General features: G+C 41.9%; 1 protein-coding gene and 2 long non-coding RNA genes across 3 annotated transcripts; 2 read left to right on the forward strand and 1 right to left on the reverse strand.

The window, feature by feature from the left end:
• The first annotated feature begins 1,987 nt into the window (after positions 1–1,987).
• LOC121695852 lies at positions 1,988–3,222 on the forward strand. Its single transcript, XR_006026182.1, has 3 exons — positions 1,988–2,131; positions 2,981–3,070; positions 3,177–3,222. It is a non-coding gene; the product is annotated as an uncharacterized LOC121695852 (long non-coding RNA).
• Positions 3,223–7,830: 4,608 nt separating this feature from the next.
• On the reverse strand, positions 7,831–16,185 carry LOC121695853. The gene is made up of 3 exons (XR_006026183.1): positions 16,176–16,185; positions 16,066–16,078; positions 7,831–8,261 (listed from the first exon to the last, which is right to left on the reverse strand). It is a non-coding gene; the product is annotated as an uncharacterized LOC121695853 (long non-coding RNA).
• LOC121695841 lies at positions 15,211–19,125 on the forward strand. The gene is made up of 3 exons (XM_042076984.1): positions 15,211–15,377; positions 16,047–16,101; positions 16,916–19,125. The coding sequence occupies exons 1-3, from the start codon at positions 15,278–15,280 to the stop codon at positions 18,744–18,746; spliced, it is 1,986 nt and encodes a 661-aa protein (XP_041932918.1). The 5' UTR covers positions 15,211–15,277; the 3' UTR covers positions 18,747–19,125.
• The last annotated feature ends 782 nt before the right edge of the window (positions 19,126–19,907 follow it).

Consider the following 19,907-nt stretch of genomic DNA (forward strand, 5'->3'; position numbering starts at 1 on the left):
AACACGAACAGGAATACAACCACGAGAGAGTAATCATATACAAGATACACCCACATACAAGCAGGTTGCACACAAATATTGCACAAGGTCCTATAGGCCTACTATTACTGCATACAGGGCCAGGAACAGGGCCGTGGGCTCACCAGGGCTAGCAAGAGGCTAACAAGGGGTAGGATCCAGGCACAGCACAACACAGGTGAACACGGCACACACTTGATGCACAGCAATTACAAAGGACAGTGAAGGGAAACCACCACCTGGGAATCAGCTTGCCACCAACTTTGGCCCAACAGCTCCTGTAAGGTCACGACCTGCACGTATGCACAGAGATGGAGTTGCATTCACTCACAAACATTCAAGACGAGAACATAAAACATAAGCAGCAGTAGAAGACAGGGCGACAGCATCAGGTGGCGTGGGAGCAGCAAGCTTGAAGATGGTCAACCACCAGTTCCGGGTTCGCTGAAGTACCGTTGTCCCCTGCATGTGGAGGAGGGGCACGACCACAGTTCTACACTGACAAACGAGCAGGGAATTAGGGATGCTAGCAGACAATGGGGCACAAACAAAACACTCGGGGTGAGGTTGCCTACCTGAATTGGATACGAGGCTGCCTTAAGCAGAAGCTCGAATCAGAGCAAATGACTCACCGCTGAACCACGAAACAAACGTACTACAACGCAAAAGAGGGAGAGTAGATGTAGCGCAAATAATGTGCGACTACAACTGTATTCAGCAAAATGCAGCCTTTTCTACTCTGCTCCATTTCAACAGTAGTAGCAATAGTCCACCACCTCATAATCCAAATGTTTATGTTTGTTGATGCTGTTGATGTTGTTTTGGTGTGGTTGTGTTGTGGCAGTGTATCTATCCATTTTTATGCAGAAGAAATCAATTCTGTCCAAAACATCCTTGACAACATTCCAGTTTTGGAGAGTAGTGAGAGGGTGCAGAGTGCCCCCCTGACCTGGGCAGCGCGCCAGGCCCAGAGTGCCCAAAGGTGGGCAGAAGGCAGGCCTGAACTTCTGCGGTCATTGATGAGGTCAGAGGACACCGGGAATTTGTGTGTCAGGTCAAAGTCAAAGTCAAAGTCAGCTTTATTGTCAATTTCTTCACATGTTCCAGACATACAAAGAGATCGAAATTACGTTTCTCACTATCCCACGGTGAAGACAAGACATATTTTACCAATTTAAGTCCACAGACAAACATAACATTCAAGTAAACAAAAAAGTAAGTAAATAAGTAAATAAGAGGGCACATATAATAATGAAAAAATAAGAGCAGCAAAATTTGGTTGAAATTGTGCATAGACAGTCAATAAAATACTAGTGCAAAGTCAGGCCAATAAAAGGCTTGGGTAGTTCTGTTTGACCTAAATAAGAAGAAAGTGGCATAGTGGTGCAAGTTATGTAAGAGCAGCAGAAGTGTTGTGTTTTCAGGACAACAACTCCAAGTTGTAAAGTGTACAAGTGTGCAAGTGTGCAAGTGGAGTAGTGCAGGCGGCCATTGTGGGTCCAATGTCCAGGATGTTATGTAGCTGAGGGTGGAGGGGGGAGAGGAGGGAGAGAGTTCAGCATCCTTACAGCTTGGTGTATGAAGCTGTTGGTGAGTCTGGTAGTGCGGGAGCGCAGGCTTCTGTACCTCTTCCCAGAGGGCAGTAGATCAAACAGATTGTGAGCGGGGTGACTTGCATCACTCACAATTTTGGTCGCCTTGCGGGTGAGGTGGGTGGTGTAAGGCAGGGCCGGCCCGAGGCATAAGCGAACTAAGCGGCTGCTTGGGGCCCCCTGGCCACCAGGGGGCCCCCAATCGAGTTTCTTTCTTTTTTTTTTTTACATAATAAATAACGTAAACAAGTGACATCAATGAATGAATAAATGAAACAATTAATAATTTAAAACAAGAAAATTCTGATTTCATGATCAATATGCCTGCCTACCTCTACTGTGTCTGCCAGCCTTTGAGTCACGCGCATAAACTAGACACCTCGGATGCATAGACAATTCGTGCAGACACTGCATCAAGTTCAAAAATCGGAAGAGACGGTAATGTTAAGAAAAGTATCCCTCTGGTGCCAAAAACAGTAAGAAGAAAATGACAGAGGAGGAGAAAAACGAGCAAGATACAGGTATGTTTGCATGATTATTTACAGTATGTTTTGTGCTTGAGGCAGCTAGCTAGCTGTCATGATCTAATAATATAAGCCATCACCAGAGCTAAATCTCCGCCATCAACAGAGAAATGTCTCCCATTAATATATATTTATCTAGATGTATTTCAGATGTCAAGGATATTGGGATTGTTTTGGATGTTTAATCAAGCATGTACCCTAGCCATAGGTGGGCTTTTGTTGTAAATTAACGTTAGCTAGCTGACTGACGTGGACATTAGCACTAGCTACATGAAAACGTACTGTAGCTGAAGGCAAATGTACCACAGAGGGATTGTTTCTGATTTCGCACCTGAAAGTGTTGATAGTTTATTACTGTTCTATAATATGTGACATAGTGGTAAGTCTGATAGCAACAGCAGGCTAAGCCCAGGCTCCCAGTCCCAACCCCAACCCACTGACTAGCGCGACTCTGGGCAATCGTAACGTTCCAGCTTCATAGGCAAAGATGGAAGTACGTGCAGTCTGGCAGTACGTGCGCTCTGCTCTATGATCTTTAGAGAGAGATGGTAGTGTTTGAGAAAATATACCATGTTGGGTGGGGAGACTTCTGTGATGAAAATAGACTTACATTTGATTAAGATAGTGGCAAGTGATGTAGCGGTGCAGTGATTTAGGCTGCAGTAGATCACCATGTTAAGCGTTCACCATACTGCAATTAAGTATACTTTTGATTATGCCTCATTTGCCAATAGAATATGAATTGTTACATGTGGAATTGCTTGTTGATGAGTGTAAGTAATGATAGCAAAATAAACTCATTCTGCTCGATCAAATATGCACTTATGCAATTTTTTTTTTTTTCAGAGACACTGTTGAAGTACTTTGGAGGACATCTCTACCACTACCTAACTCTACCTCATCAAGTGTCTGCCTCCATGGCTGATGACACAGAAGGTGAGGTTTTCTTGATGGCAAATGGTTACATAGCCTGTTAATATGACATGACACATTTAACATAGTTTTTGTTTTATTTATTTATGTATTTATTTAATCATTGCAGGTTCGTCCACTGCAGAGTTGCAAATACCTGAAAGCCAGGAACGAAGTAGGAATATCTATTTTTTGGGACATTTTATTTTTGATTATTAATGTTTGTCTATTTTGGTTTTATTTTGTAGTTGAAGATTGCTCATTTAATGCACATTTGTTCTGCAAATCTGTTGAAAAACAAGTCATTAAACGGATGTACTTGTTTACAACAAATACAAATGCTGTTGTATTTTGTTATTTGTCAATTCAACTTCAGTAAACCACCCTTAGTGCTTCACTTTGAATATGAATGTTTCAAATAAATCTGTAAATAATAAATAAAGTACCCTCTAAGATTAAAAGGTGACAGGGTTGGGGTAAATAACAACTAATACATTGGTTTACCAAGCACTTGGGGCCAGAAGTCTAGAGCGGAGCCCCAAAACATTTTTGCCATGTGAGCAAGGATGGATTACTGAATGAGCCTACTGAGTCCTTATGCATCTGTGTCCAGGGGGACAGTAGTTCATAATCAGTCACTGTATTAATACATAACCTTACTGTATTAATTTATAATATGACATTATAGTGTGAAGTTGTCAATTATCACCAAGCACAGGTGACTCACAGGTGCGTTGTGGGAGGGGGCCCCCAAATCAAATTCTGCTTAGGGCCCCCAAAAGGCTCGGGCCGGCACTGGTGTAAGGGCAGCTGTGCTCAGATGCAAAAAGGGCATGTGCACACAGTGTGGGCCCTGTGATAAAATCACCCACAGCAACACATTGCATGACAGGGATGGCATGTTTGAAGGCTACTTTCAACCTTTGGCCCCAGACATGGTAGTTGAAGAGGTTGAGGGAGACTACAAAGTGTACTCTGAAGGTATGAGGACATCTTTACTATGTAACTATCACACTTGTGTTTTCCAATGTCTTACATACTTGTATATAACTATCATCTTAAACATAGACAACTCTGTGTTGTAGTGCGGCTATTACCTGTGTACTTGAAAAAATGGTGCACCTGTTCCCCTGCACTGATTGAATGCAGTGGTGGCAAGGAGGTCATCCTAATAGGAATGAATGGTCAGAGCTCCATTTATTTGCATTTCAACTTTTATATGTATTGTACCAATTAACCATGTTGTTCATGCTAAGTTTACACCAGATACATATTCCGGTGCAATGAAAACACTTCAATCTACTCATGATTCTAGGACGATACCAACTTCAGCTGCCAGTGCAGACATGCAGGTCATGCCTGTCCACTTGGACAGCATGTTTAGATTACCTAATAAGGTCTGGATACTGGCCAGCAACGCTCCACCACCACCACACCATCTATGAGGTGGATCTCCTGAGGTCTTTTCAAGACATAAAGCTGCTGGCCCCTGGACTATCTCGCCAAGCATTCCTTGGAATGCTTGATGGAAGAACCAAGCTATTTGGGAGAGCGAGTCTTCTATTGTATAGTTTACATAAACTCAATCTTGTATAGGACACTAAGAACATACACAGTTTTTAAGAATCATACACAACTCTTACAGTTGTTGTTTAAATGTAGGTAACTTTCTTGTTGCAACAGAAATAGACAGTAGAAATCTATACAACATTGAAAACCAGCATTTAATTGTCTCCTGAGCACCCACATATAAAAGATGTGAACAATGTGTTTCATACTAAAGATTCAAGCGAGTAGCAGGCTTTGGCTGTTGGTTCATAGCAGTGAATTTTTAATTTGTTGAGAATTTTAATGTGTTGAGAATTTAACAACTTGTTAACATTTAACATGTGTTATATGTCTTTCAATTTACTTGTCTGTCATTTTGCTAGGTTGGAAAAATTTGCGGGGACACTTTCCAGCGTGCATTTCTGGAGTGGTGCTTTGCACAGCGTGAAGTGGAGGCAATGGCTGAGGCCCAGCCCTTCCAGTGCACTGCAAGCACTCCGGAAATGCACGCCATATCTGTAGATGGCAATAGGAAGCTCTATCGCTTCAACACCACAGGGTACTATAAACCATTTTTCACATACATACCTATTATAACCAAAGGTGAAACTTCAATAACCTTATGTTATTACATATTTTTTTGTAGCACCTCAAAGAGTCTATTTGAGGGAAAATTCTTGGCTAAGGACGATGACGTGGCAGAATTTGTAGATAAAATTCAAAAATCATCTGAACATATGTATATTATCCTCTAGTCAATGTACTACTAGTCATTGTAGATTTTACACAATGTTCTGTTTTAGGCTCCTGGTAAGGCCCGTTGTGGGGCATCGCAATTTTCTGCAGTCAAGGAGAGGGCCCCAAGATCTGCCTCCAACATTGATGAGGAGGGGGTTGAGGTGGCGGTGTGCCGCCATGGCGTCCTTCTGAGGGCGCTAAATATGTTCAGGGGGGAAGTATTTGCATTCCCCTGTTCCTGCAGAAGGACCTGGCAAGGTGTAACGTCAGGTTCTTCTGCAGTGATGTGATGTGCAAGTACTTCCCCTATTTGCAATGTGTATCCCGTGTGTTGCCAGACCTGCAGGGGCTGCTCAGCATGCATCCACTGCTGTCAGTGATGCATGCTAAAGCCCACACTTGTGCATGTGAGGTAATGATTGGATGAAACAGTTTTATTGTTACATTCTTTTATGCACTTTGGAATGTGTCTTTGAATGTTTTTTCTTTTTTTACAGCTGAAATTGAGTGGGCGTAACCAAGTGGGGGCCGGCAACACAATTGGGGAGGAGGTTGAGCAGGTATACATAACTGCATATACTGTACAGTACATCTGCATCTACTTTGGTCAAACATTGAATTTATTAATATTTTTAAAGTGCATGCATCTGTACTTATTTTGTTTATATTGCTTTTATGCTGTAAAGGTCAACAGCTTCCTCTCCAGGGCAGGCATCAGCACAAAATATATGACAAAAGGTGGTAAGTACGAGTATATTACAATGATACACTAGTATGCACATAGTTTTTATAACATTATGATAACTTACATAAGTTTGCTTGCACTACAACAGCTAGAGCAGACATGATTACAATTCTGGCTGTGGCTTGGAACCAAAGGAAATTTGAAAATATGGAGGAAATGCTATCTCAGCGGTATGGAAAGGTAGATACAGTCTATTCTATTCATTAAATGCTAATACTTTCAACAACACCAAGTTATTTTAGTAGTGACTATCAAGAGATTGGTGCTGGAGCAGCAGATGTAGAAAATGCTCTCGCAAAGGTATATTCTATTCATGAGGTGCACTGCCCATAATTTCTCAAGACAACAAGTTATTCTACTACAGAATGTCAAGAGGCTGGCACTGGAGCAGGGAAGGTTGGAGGAGCTGAAGAGGAACAACAGCATGGGGGAATGTCAAGAGGCTGGCACTGGAGCAGGAAAGGTTGGAGGAGCTGAAGAGGAACAACAGCATGGGGGAATGTCAAGAGGCTGGCACTGGAGCAGGAAAGGTTGGAGGAGCTGAAGAGGAACAACAGCATGGGGGAATGTCAAGAGGCTGGCACTGGAGCAGGAAAGGTTGGAGGAGCTGAAGAGGAACAACAGCATGGGGGAATGTCAAGAGGCTGGCACTGGAGCAGGGAAGGTTGGAGGAGCTGAAGGGGAACAACAGCATGGGGGAATGTCAAGAGGCTGGCACTGGAGCAGGGAAGGTTGGAGGAGCTGAAGAGGAACAACAGCATGGGGGAGAGTGGGGTAAGAGGAGCCACTTTTTATATTTTCCATCTTTCTTTGAAGAAAAAGAAAGTTTGTTCTTAAAGCGATGGTTCGGAGTAATTTCACCCTAGGGTCCTTTGCACCATGACCCCGAGCCAAACACCCTCCCAGAACCTGTTTTCCCTTGGTCGAGCCCTGGTCGAGTAGCGCTGTCAGAAACTAATGACTTTCTGCAGGCGCTTATGGAACCTTTTATTATTATTATTATTTAACCAGGGAAGAAAATCACATTGAGATAGGTATCTCATTTACAAGTGAGCCCTGGCCAAGGTAGCAGCACACAGTGAACATAATAGAGACAGACACAGTAAAAACTAGATGTACCGCATAGTGGTACAAAATATGACCGCCGCTCAGTCCTGTACATCCATTCCGCGAAAATAAATCATATTAATGAATTTGTCTCCATCTTCTACTCCATCCCCCACTCTTGAAACTTTTGTGTATGCTTGTTTGGAATGTGTGTTTGCGGGCCGCACACAAAGTAGCCTACTGGCGCTGCAAAGGTGAATAGATTTGTAGCACTTGCCAAAAAATGTGTAGCATTGTTATAAAACCTTTAAAACATCTAAACAATCACAAGTAGGGCAGTTCATCACAGTCCATCCATTGCAACTGGACTGATGAAAGGTACACCTGTAGGCTACATTGTATTTGGGAAAAGCAGAAGGTAGCAGCATAATGTATTTATTTATTTATTATTAAACAAAACAATCCCTGTCAGTTCCATGCAGTTTTCAACAGCTACGGTCGTGTATGCTAGGTTTTGCTTATGAGTTACCGTCATAGACAGTAAGGTGGACTGAGCTTCTTATCCAAATGTAGCACCCCTCTACTCTACTTAATAATAAATTGCACTTTAAAGTAAAAGGAGGTGCTTCTATGAGTTACTGTTAAGTTTAGGCCAGTTCTAGGTTCGGCATTAAGGGGGGAGTAAATTGACAAGGACACCAGTATGTAAAATGTTATAAATAAATAATGCAGGTTTATTAAATGCAAGAATATCTTTTCTCTATGAGAAAAGAAGAGGAAATACTAGTAAATAGAAAATAAATAGTAAATAAATACAAAACCCTATAAAATAATAAAAGAGCTCTTAAAAATTCAAAGTATCAAATCAATAGTAAAAAACTCAAATGTACAAAAGAAAAGAAATACCCGGGTAAGGTGGTGTGAGTGTACAATGTCAGTGTATGTGTGAAGGCTTATCTGTATCCAGGGAACAGATCCAAGGGGTTGGTTATCCAGTATGAAAGGGCAGTTCAAGGGGTTGGTTATCCAGTATGAAAGGGTAGAACAGTTCAGTCGATCCAAGGGGACTGACTCGCCATCCAGTGTTCCAGTGTACATAAAAAACCAATCGGAGTTCGAGGTTCAAACAACACAGGTCTTCAACAATCCGTAGAAAAATAGATATAAGGAAAGGTAAAATGATTCAATATGATAGATAGATTTAGAAAAAGTTAGATTAGAGTTAGATAAAGAGTATTATTTTTCTTAAGAGGATTATCAGTAACGTCTAATCAATTTCATTCAAGTGGAGTCTCGAGAGTGAAAAACAACCCCGTCACCTAGGAGATGACTATACCACAATAAAAGTATTTTAGAATACCTGCACTTTCAAGCAGACCAAAAAGAGAATGAAAAAGAAATACATATCATCATGTAAACTCAGCTTCTTGTTCTGGCTACTTCTTCATATTTATTCATATTTATATATTAAAATATTTATTGAACTCAAACTGTTCTAAAACTAAAGTTATGGTCTTAGTAACCAAACTTTAAGGTGGGTTACACAAACAATACGGTTATCTCCCTACGGCGCGAAAGAGAGATTACGTCAAAGCTAGCTTCCCTCCAACCGAACAAGCTAACCATTCTTCTTACGGGTAACCAACGTTACGGACGAGATAGTGGAGTCTGTTTTGCCTTTGTAGTGTTTATGTGGATTACACAGAAGCTACAATATCGGCACAGGATATATGTTATATGAAGTTATGGTATTTCAAAAAAATCCTAGAATGAATGGGCTTCTATGGGAGTTAGCAGAGAGGTGGTCCCTCCAGCCTACGTCGATTCTTCTACTTCCGGGAATTCGCCTGCCCCCTTGGTGCAAACCCCTAATACCAGAGAGGGTTAAAGCGGAGCGAGAGGCGCAAACGTTCAACAATTTCCGCGTTCGATTATTGCAAGGGGGAGGGGGGGAAATCCCCCTTTATGCAGACCAGAGTAAACCCTTGCTGCACTAATGTCAATGGAGACTTGTGGAATTTTACCAATAAATTGGTCATTATGTCTTTCTGGATTTGTTGAGGGTTTTTTGGAAAATTTTGTCATAATCTGTAAGTGTTTGGGATCCTTTCAAGCTTAAAAGTGTAATTTTTTAGCGTTCGAATTTGTAATAAAATAACTTAATATAAGACCATGCTGCTGCCAGTTCCTGTCCGGTTGTTAGCATGCTAGCTAGCCTCTTAGCTAAGGTAAAATTTTAAACGGAGACGTGTAATTTCCTATGGTAATTTATTTGAAATGACAACTAGCTGAATAACATAACTGACATTAGTTAAAGTGGATAGTTTATACTCAACAGTATATTAAGTTTAAGGGAAGTCCTTCAACTACTAGTCACTTGTTAGCGCATAGCTGTATTGCCATAGCTACTCCCATCCACTTGTATAGCATTTTAAGCTAGCGTTAGCTAGCTAGCTAGCTCGGTTCACATAAATAATTAAATTATTCATATCATGTCCTAAAGAATGATTCATTGGTATCATACATGATTATGGACAATAATACTGTGAACACAATTATGTTTATCTGTTCTTATTGCTTATTAAGAGAGAAAGTTTATTTAGTGGCGTAGGGTGACACTCCCGGAAAACGGAACTGTCCCGTTTTGCTCCCATAGTAACGAATTACGTTGCTCTATCTTGCTAGTAATCAAGGATCTTTCTAATACTCCCGAAGCCAAGGCAGCAATTTCATAGCCTGGCTAGCGCCACCACTTCTCAATGAGACGTGGTCTGGAAACCAAGCGTTCATTTTCTCGTACTTGAAAAAAATGCCCAGATCCGTTTATTGGGTGCCACAGATGTCTATCAAATGCGTCTGTGCATAGCTCATCATCGTCTTGCTTTCCCCCCTGTTCTATGATTGGTTCCCTATCTCAGGCGAAAATTTGCTCCATGGTCTCCAGGCTGCCTTAGCAGCGTGAATCAAATCGCGCGCAAGGCAGCATGGGAACACCCAGGCTAGCAATTTCACTGGATCTAAACAAATCAATCTAACCATAGAAATCGCCATAGCGGTGGCTTTCTTAATCTATTTCAATAATTTTACAACGTTTCTAAGACGTTAGTATATTTTTTTACACTGTAGGAATCACATACTACAGCATATATTCATACCAACACGATCAAATTCGTGACTACAGAGTTTTATTTTAGCATGGGTTTCCTCCGTAAAACAGACCTGCATGTAACTTCACAGCATGCGGTTAAAATCCTTAAATTCACGGACGTGTTTTGGCTTTATTTTTTTGGCAAAAAACGTCGCTCTTAACAGCCGCCATTCTTTGAGAAGACGTGAAATATCCACTGGAATTTTGTTTCTTTCTATTACACCTGCCAGGGAATCCGTGTTATGTGGCTAAGCTGCTGCCTAGCAGGTAAAACACGTTTAAATGGATATATTTATTTTTATTAGCTAGAAATGATGCCACATGTCTAAATTCAATGCTATTTATGCCACTTCGAAAGTTTGTTTAGAGCCAGTGATTCTGCTGTCATGGAAACGCTACGTCACACTTCGGGACTCTATAGTCTGGAATCGACCCATTCACCTCGCTTAATCCAAGGGGCGGGCAGAGAACAATAGGCCAGCACTACGACCATATCCGTATCCGGTCGGCAAAACGGCAAATACATCCTTCTTCGAAAGGAATGACTTAAGTGCATTGTGTTGCTCAACTTTCAAAGAAAAGCACAAGTCCAACTCCTCCAAAGTTGACACCAACGCAGATTCAAACAACTGCTCTTCGTTCGCCATAGCCACCTTCCTTGTTGTTTACCGTAGTAGAACTGTCATCATCCTGTTAAGCCCGCCTTAAAGGAATACGCCACCCCTAGGTGAAATTGGGTCACTCCCCGCAGTCCCTAGAGTTGAGCCAATGCGTTTTTATAGCCGACCCAGCCATTGTCCTAATCTAGAAACGGCCTGGTTAGCTTTAGCTTAGAGTAGTCGCTGTAATCCGGCGATATCAGCTAGCATGTCGTTGCAAAAGTGAATCAAATAACTCTTTGACACTTTTTATAATTATTTCTCGTAACCTGTACATTCACATTGAGTACAAATATCAATGCAAATTAACACGAAGGGATTTACTAGACCAATTTAGATTTGGAACTATTTTCGGGCATAGCACCGGCAAAGCACCGCTGCCAGGCGCAAAGACATCACGCAGCATATGAAAACCCTCAACTTCCGGCAATACACCAGCGTGACTACCAAGTTCTCTGCTACTAGGCTGACACTGACAAGTGGGCTTTCTCTAAGAGTTCTAATGGCGATGAATATGGAAGATTACACAATAGACGAAGATAATGACTTCGACTACCAAGATCCAAGACCCTACCTTTTCGAGTTCACTGAAGAGGAGTTGCGAGCTTTGGATCTGGGAAGAGAGGACGTTGCGACTAGTCGAGTCGGATGAGAGAACAGGAGCAAACACGAACTGGTGGTGTGAGTGTGGAGTGTGCCAACCCATGCCGACTGAAATGGAGTGTTTGTGCTGTGCAGAGTGGGATAAAATACTGCCATCGATGGTGGGCAACGCTCCCGAAGAGATGCTGCGTGATGTCTTTGCGCCTGGCAGCGGTGCTTTGCCGGTGCTATGCCCGAAAATAGTTCCAACGGTAGTACACATGATATGTTTTGGACCACGGTCGCAGTGCATGCAAGGTTAGAATGCTAACTTTTGCTGAATTTAATATACAGGCGCGAGTAGACACAATATAATGAAATAAACACCTAAATGTGTAAATTGGACTTTTTTGTTGTAGTAGTGTGATAGAATACATGCTAAGGTAACATACTAGCTCAAAATCTCGAAATTGACCAGTGCATGAAAAAACAATGTTTTCACCTGCCGTGACTCGCCTTAAACAATTGAGTTTTACCTTTCCCCAGTTCATCCAGCCATTCTCAGTAGACAGTAGTACTTTTAGCTCATTGAATCAGATTAGAACGTTAGCATCTCTCCTATAAACTAACGGTCTAATCTGATTCAATAAGCTGGAGCTAAAAGTGTTACTTTCAGATTTAGAGAACGGCTGGATGAACTGGGGAAAGGTAAAACTCAACAGTTTAACTCAAGGGGAGGTGGAAAACGAGTTTATTTCCCCAAATGTTGGAATATCCCTTTAAAAATCAAAGAAATTACGTTAATCTGCAAATATGTCTAGGACCATCTACTGAACGCTGTGTGCCATCCTGATTTATCTGGCAACCTGAAGGTCGCAATACTATGGAAGCCTGTTTCCGCCACACAAAAGAAAAAAAAATGCAGGTCACAACTCACAACTCATTATTTGAGATAATTTATCATGATTTTGACATCATGTCATTATTTCAAGATAGCATTATTTTGCATTAATATCTTATTATTTAGCATCTTGATCATAGCCTGGCGAGCCAGACCCACATTAAAATGTAGGGTCTGGGCACTCACCGTTCGCAGTGCTCAGTCCGAGGGGCAGGATAATCAGTTGTCTTTCAAATTCCCTCTGCACGCAATAGGACGCAATAGGATATTTGTTTTCAAGTAGCAGGGAATTCAAGCCAAACCGTTGCAACTCTGCCATCAATCATTATGTTAAGCCCACCAAACGACTCTATACACAATTTCAATGTCCTGATTAAGTTTCGATTTCTGGAGCTCACAAGCCAACGGAGAGATGCTAGACTAGCCCTGGCAGCAAATGTAATTTCCTGCCGCTAGGGGCGCGTCTAGATTTCTAGGCTATCTTGATCACACTTCTCTATTAGAAACCCTATTACCCTAACACTATTACTTATGTTGGAGCGCCATCTACTGGGCGACTCCTAAATCATTATAACACAATTAACATTTAACATGTAGGTTAAAGCAACACCAAAGAGTTTTTTGTACCTTAAAATAATGTTTCCAAAATTGTTTACCGCACTATGTAACTTTGCCAGATTGGGTAGCGGGTTTGTAGTTCGATGGAATGAGACATAAGAAACTACAAATTTGACTTGCATGATGTCGCAATACATCGTTCTTTCATAAAATCATGCAACATATTCTACCTTTTTTATGGACATCCTTATTTGCAAAGCCGTTGCTGGATAAACAAATAGCGTGCGTGCGACAGAGGAAAAGTTCTTTGGTGTTGCTTTAACATCCAAATCCAAACAGAAAACACCATTGTTCACGTCACCTCATGTGGGAACAAGAGGTGAGAAATGGGGATTTTGCTAACGGAGCTGCCAATTGTGGGCTCGTCGTCTCTTTTGTCGTCACGTTGTAGTCCATTTGTAGTCCATGTGGACTTTCATATCCAACTATTTTTTTAATGTGAACTTGGGAATTTGCTGTTTTTGTCACTTAAAGCTGCATATCCTTCTTTCACAAGCATCTTACCTCTAAGCAAATACAGTTGTTTATTTAGTTTTTTTTGTCACTTTTGTGCATTTCTCAAATCATAATGAACATTTGCACAACAGTTAGTGCATTTCTTAAAACAATTAGTAGGCCTACAAACTGCACTATTTATGCCATTGAAAAGATCAGTGCAATCAAAATGACAAGTCATGATGCCAGTTTTGTTAAGATAGCCAAACTGTTTTGTCTTGTTGTCAATTTTCTGTTTCAAAACAACAAAGTTACATTATTGTGTGTGGAGGCGGTTGATTGCAAGATAGTGGATATGTTTCAAAGTTGTTTCTGTTCACAAGACATTGTGAGATTATAAAGAAAACAAAACACATATTGAATATTGTGTGATCAGTCACATCAGTGGCGATTCTCCTAGATATCAGAGAGATGTAGGCTATGTTAGGATTAAGAGATCCTTGGATACACACTCATGTTTAGAGAATTCAGAAAGGATGGAAGTTTGGTTCAGGTAGACAGGCATTATGTTCCAAAAGTCCAAAAACATTTGGACCCGAACCACTCAAGTCAGAGACAGTTTTTATCAGGATATAATGAAGTGTCATTAACACATATTGTGGTAACTTGGTCAATGACAAGGACCACAAAAATGGTGTACCGAGAGCTTCTATGGAAAAAAAACGGTAGAGCATTATCAAGGAACATGCTTTTGCACACAGCAGTGGCGGGAGTGCAAAACTAGTGTTACCTAATTTAAGAGCACCATCTAGTGGTAAAACTTACTGTTATCCTAAACATTACAACACTTATATGAAAGTGTGCACATTCCATTTGAACACTACACACCTCTTTGCATTTACAGTGGATTTAATATCTGCACTGTTACCATTGCCACTTTAATTATTCATCTTATATCTTTCTTTTTGCACTTAAGACTTTGATTTTTCTCTTTCTATATATTATTTCTATTTAATTTACGCTGTGAAGTTGAGCTGGCGCTGAGTCTAAGAATGACATTACTGCTATTAATATGACATGACATCTTTATCAAGTATATTGCAACAAACTTGAACTTCAACATACTGCCATGGTCAATACTTGCCTAATCATTACTAATAGTTTTGCTGACAAGACAAACATCTGATTCAACAACAGCTCTAGTGAAGGATGGAGATGTTATTCCACACCAAGAGTCATTTTGATGCAGGGACTTTCATCAGACTTCTGGTTCGAGTTTCAGCATTTGACATGAACCGGTAACAGATCATGGAATAGACTCAAATGTGACTGAAATGTATAGTGTCAGATTATTTGTACAGACGTGCTCTGAACACAGTTATGTTACATCCTATTTTTAAAATTGTATTTTCTTAAATATTTGAGAAGTGACCTTAGTGGCCTTCACAGGAACTTTATAAATAAAATGAATGTATTGTCTGTTATTGCATTTTTTTCTCAGCCACTATAGCACATCCTTCCAAAACACACTCTGTTATGTGCTTTAGTTACTAAATGGTAAGAAAGACATATGCCCCCATAGCTGAAATTAGCTGAGAATGTTTTTCTCGATCGCCGCCACAGCTGTTTCGTCACACAGGCATCAGAAGACACTGTCATGTTTGCATTGCGTTTGCATTTTAGTGGACGTTTTATGATATCCACTGTGCAATAGAAGTGTTCAGTGTTATCAGCATTGCTCTGTGTGGTTGAGCGTACAGTTACAGCATTAGTCAGACGCCCATATTTGTCCCGTAGACGGAACGTATCAATGTGCAACGGGCTTCTGATGCGTATTTGGACCACCATGAAGATGCAGCTCTTTCTCTCTTGTTCCATCTGGTTTTTCCACTACCAGCTAGTTTTAGCAGGTAACTATAATGCTTAATCCTATATAACATATTACAAAGCACTGATACTGTGCAATGTTATGTGTAAATTGTTCAGTAAATTATCATAAATTGCCACATATAACTTCACAAAAAAATATCTATGATGTATTTGTATCCCTTCACAAATGAGTAGTTTACAGATAGCTTTTGTGTTGTGCTATGATATTGTTTCATATACGTAACATATAAATTCACCGTTGGCTTCAGGTAACAAAGACAAACAATATTCAGTGGACATGTTGGTCATTGTTTTGGATGAAACAACTAATGATGCAGCAGCAGCTACTGAAAAGGCACACAGAACTCTTACAGGTTAAGGACTTGCTAGCTTGCTAAATCATCTTTCTGGAAACAGAAGTTTTTTGTTTGTCTGACCCAAACCCCACAACTGCATAGTCCATAGTTTGTGTGTTTTTGTCAGACATATGACCATTTACCATGTCAATTAATTGGAAGGTGACAACAATGCTAGAAGGAAATGCTTCAAAAGTATCTTGGTCTAAAGAATGAACTGAAGAATTGAGTCACATATAGGCATCTTATCTTCAAATGACATTAGCATTCACAAGGAAAGTACATGCAAATCGTACAACAGGCCTTCTAGTGTAAGTGAATGAATGCGTCTCTGACAGTGCCTTTTTTTTACAGGCACAGTGAACCTGAAGACCTGGACTCCAGACCTGGCATTGCCTGCATTTCTGTGGTAAAGTTTCAGAGAAAATGTGTCCTCTTACCCTGCAATGTGCCTTTCCTTGACTTCATATGACACACAAGAACACAAATACTAAAACATTGAAAACATTCACAAATTATCAATAAATAGCATCAGTATGTGAATAAATAACTGCCATAACTGTTATGCCAAAAACAAGTAACATAACCCGCAATAGATGGACCGTCTGTCTTGTAATACCACTTTCTACCTCAAGTAGTGCTGTATCAGTTACTTTGCAAGTAAACGAAAGCGTTTACAATCAAGACAACCTGAATACCACAGAATTTTACACAGGCCCTTTAAATAGACACACGTTGTCTCACTGATGTGAATATATGTAACCAAGGGCACAAAAACAGAGAGTGGCCACTGCTTTTTGGTGGGTGGTGGTAGTGTAGTGGTTAAGGAGCTGGGCTAGCGTGCAGTAGCATGTAGGGTGGTGGTAGTGTAGTGGTTAAGGAACTGGGCTAGCGTGCAGTAGCGTGAAAGTTGTCAGTTCAATTCCCGGCTTCCACTGTTGTGCTCTTGAGCAAGGCACTTAACACCAAGTTGCTCCGGGGACAATGTAATCCCTTGTAATATAGTTGACATATGCAAGTTGCTTTGGCTAAAAATGCGGCAGCCAAATGTAATGTAATGCAAACATGCAGAACTTATATGAAGAGCAACACAATCCCACCATAGCCTGTATGTTTGTTGTTCACTTTCTATTTATTTCTACATTGTTAGACGGTGTATTTAACCAAAGAATACTGTTTTCTGGAGAACAATGTTGGGCTGACTTCTTGCTTTCCATACACAGGCCTCAACCCAAAGACCTCAGGCCAAGTCTTCCATTTGGACCTAGTACAACCAAACCTGATGGCTGTGAGAGACAGGAATCAATTGACAACTTTGGCTTCTGTGTTCACACAAGGTCTGCGCCATTTCAGAAATCTCCAGGTGTTCAAAGTGATTCTACCAACAATATTACACTCCACAACTCCATGATCTTCTCCGAGGAATTATCCCTGATGGTAAATACGACAACCGAATACGACCATCAGGTCATTTTGGTCCTGGAACCGGACAAGGTAGTAATGGAGGCTGCCGAATTCATCTTCAACAAACGCCCTATAGAGTCAACTCTACTGAGCTACCACAAGGGGTCACTGCAAACCATCAGGGGCCCTCGGGTAAGACCAACTGAAAGAAGCCATGTGATGATGGTGGGTCACGGGGTCCGGGGTCGTGATGGTACAGTCCAACTGGGTGGCCATGGTCCTGAAGAGATTGCGAAGCTGGTTGCCAACATGGACCTGCAGGATGGACGTATCCGCCTGATCAGTCTCGTGGGTTGCTACTTAGGGAAGGAGCAGCAGTTTGCCAAACATCTCCTGCAGGCGCTGAGGGTCTTCGGCGTGGAGACAGAGTTGCTCCTCTATACGTCTGCGGTGTCTGTGTCTCCGACAGGCGAGCAGTTAACAGAGGAGGAAGGCCTGTGGAGACACCAAGACAGCAGCAAGAGGGTCTTCGCTAAATTGGATCTCCGTGGAAACCTGTTGACCAGGCGGGAAGGAGCAGGCTCCAGGGGACAGGTGGTTCCTAACCACCAAGGACCTTCGCTGTTCATGGGCTACCTGGATTGGCCGACGGCGCCTCAGATGTTTGTCCCCGCCGAGTTGCGCAAGAAGTACCCCTACATCGACTGTCTTGAGGGACTCACCTGGAGCGTGTTCTACGAGGAGCATGGGAAGAGGCGAGCTCCCGACTACAACCCTGGGAACCTGGAGGCAGTGTGGCTGAATAGCACGCTAGCACTGGATACTTCCACGGTGACCATCAAGCACATCACCACCATATTGGACCTTGTCTGTGAAATCCGGTTCAATGCCATGGAGGATGAGAACGAGGATGTTCATTACGTGCTGAATAACTACATCTACAGGTTTCACAGGCGGACTCTGCGCACTGCGCTGGTGGGAGTATTCACTAACGCTAAGGGAATGAGTAGGGCCCAGAAATTTATCACTGCTTTTGAAGTTCAAAAGGAGAGCTACACCTTGCAGGAGCTGAGAAAGGGTCTCGTGGCGTCTGAATTTGTCACGTTCTGCCGCCAGACCTTTCAGCTCCGCCACTGCGAGCACAACTGCGACCTGTGGGGTCGCTATTTCATGACGGCGGTCTTCTCCGCCTCGGTGCGCAACTTCCGCACTTTCTCCCTCTTCCTCGTGACCACCATCGCATGTGAGGTCAGCCGCTCGCAGAGTTCACAGGATTCCATCTGCTCCGCGTTCGTCAGTGACGACTACCCGATGGCGACCAGGGAGCCCGGGCCTGCGCTTGAGCTGCGTCGACGAGGCTTCTACGGAGGCACCATTGCCGACGTTGACAGCAGCAGCAACAAGGAGAAGCTGAAATGGCTTGATGAGGTGGTGGCCAAGGAGAACAGCCTGTACAAACGATCCACCGCACTGATGTCTGCTGTCGACCATGACCAGAACACGGAGCTCGACATATTCGCCAGAGTCAAAGTCATGAATAGCTACATGTTTTCCTCATTCATGGAGTTTTTCCGCGGCACAGAGGAGGGAAGGAGGCTGAAGAGGGGATGCATCAGTCCTCCCAACTATGATAAAACAGAAGAGTCCTAGAACCCCCCCCCCCCCCCCTCCAGGTTTTAGTGTTTTTTAAAGGTGAACACAGAAAACTTGGACAGTAAAGAAAGTCCCATTCCGTTTGATGTTTAGACAGGAATAGGTGACAGAGTACAATTTATATTTAGTCATGTTAAAGAATGGATGGAAATGCTTTAGTATAACTCGTGTCACAATGTTAAGTTCAATAAAAAGTAGTGACAACATACTGAAAAACTTCTTTTGGTTGTGCTTTATTGCTGATTAGGACTCAGATTTACTGATTCCTTGTTTTTATGTGCAGACCTCAGCCCAGGAACAATCCATCTCCAATCATCCATTTGTATTCAGACCAAAATAAAGTTATCTTCTGTCCAGATGTACAGGAATTATTGGATCATTTTGACTTGTTTGTTGAGTTGAAGTAAGTGCTCTCGCAGTGTGCTGGCCTGGTTCTCAGCATGATTCTACCAACCTGACATGAAACAGGTATGTTGCAACTGGCACACTGACCCAACTGTGTGAGACCTGACAATAGCCTAAAGGGCTGAATGCTTTTATTTCAACCTTAAACGAAACTGGCAAATGGCATAGCAACAGATTTTAAAACAACCACAAACGGAATAACAGGAAGGATCAAAAAATAATAGGCTACATGAACAGTCCAATATAGGTAGAGTCAAGATGAACATATAGACAGAGTTTATGCAGTCAAACAATAGACAGATTATACAATTATACAACAGACCGTCAATACAAAATACAACCCCCCCCCCCCCCTCCCTGGTTATCATTCTGACTCGTGCATTACCACCACCATGCATTACCGGAGTGCATTACCACCACCATCTGCTGGACTGAGGTGTAATGGCAAGTGTACCCTTTAGCCTGGTTCTGGGCCTCTGGGTGAATAAGGCGAATTGCATGTCCTGTAACAAATCAGAGTTCACCATAACTACCGTATTGACACTTAAAAACAGACATTGAAAAACTAGAGTAGAGCTGGCTACCTGGAAGTATAGATCAACGAGAGAGGGACAGTGTGGGATGACTAGTTACAGATGAGGGGTATGTGACAAGCATGTGGAAATACAAATAAACAAAAGCCATTGCAAGCACATTGTTGATAAACCTCAGAGTTAAAGGAGAATTCCGGTGTGATATTGACCTAAAGTGTAT

This window comes from Alosa sapidissima, chromosome 21, assembly GCF_018492685.1.
Source record: "Alosa sapidissima isolate fAloSap1 chromosome 21, fAloSap1.pri, whole genome shotgun sequence".
Lineage (NCBI taxonomy): Eukaryota > Metazoa > Chordata > Actinopteri > Clupeiformes > Clupeidae > Alosa > Alosa sapidissima.

Coding starts and splice junctions, on each gene's coding strand:
- LOC121695841 (XM_042076984.1), top strand. CDS start 15,278: ATGTGCAACGGGCTTCTGATGCGTATTTGGACCACCATGAAGATGCAG. Junction 15,378..16,046: donor CTACCAGCTAGTTTTAGCAG/GTAACTATAATG, acceptor TTTTTTTTACAG/GCACAGTGAACCTGAAGACC. Junction 16,102..16,915: donor GCATTGCCTGCATTTCTGTG/GTAAAGTTTCAG, acceptor TTCCATACACAG/GCCTCAACCCAAAGACCTCA.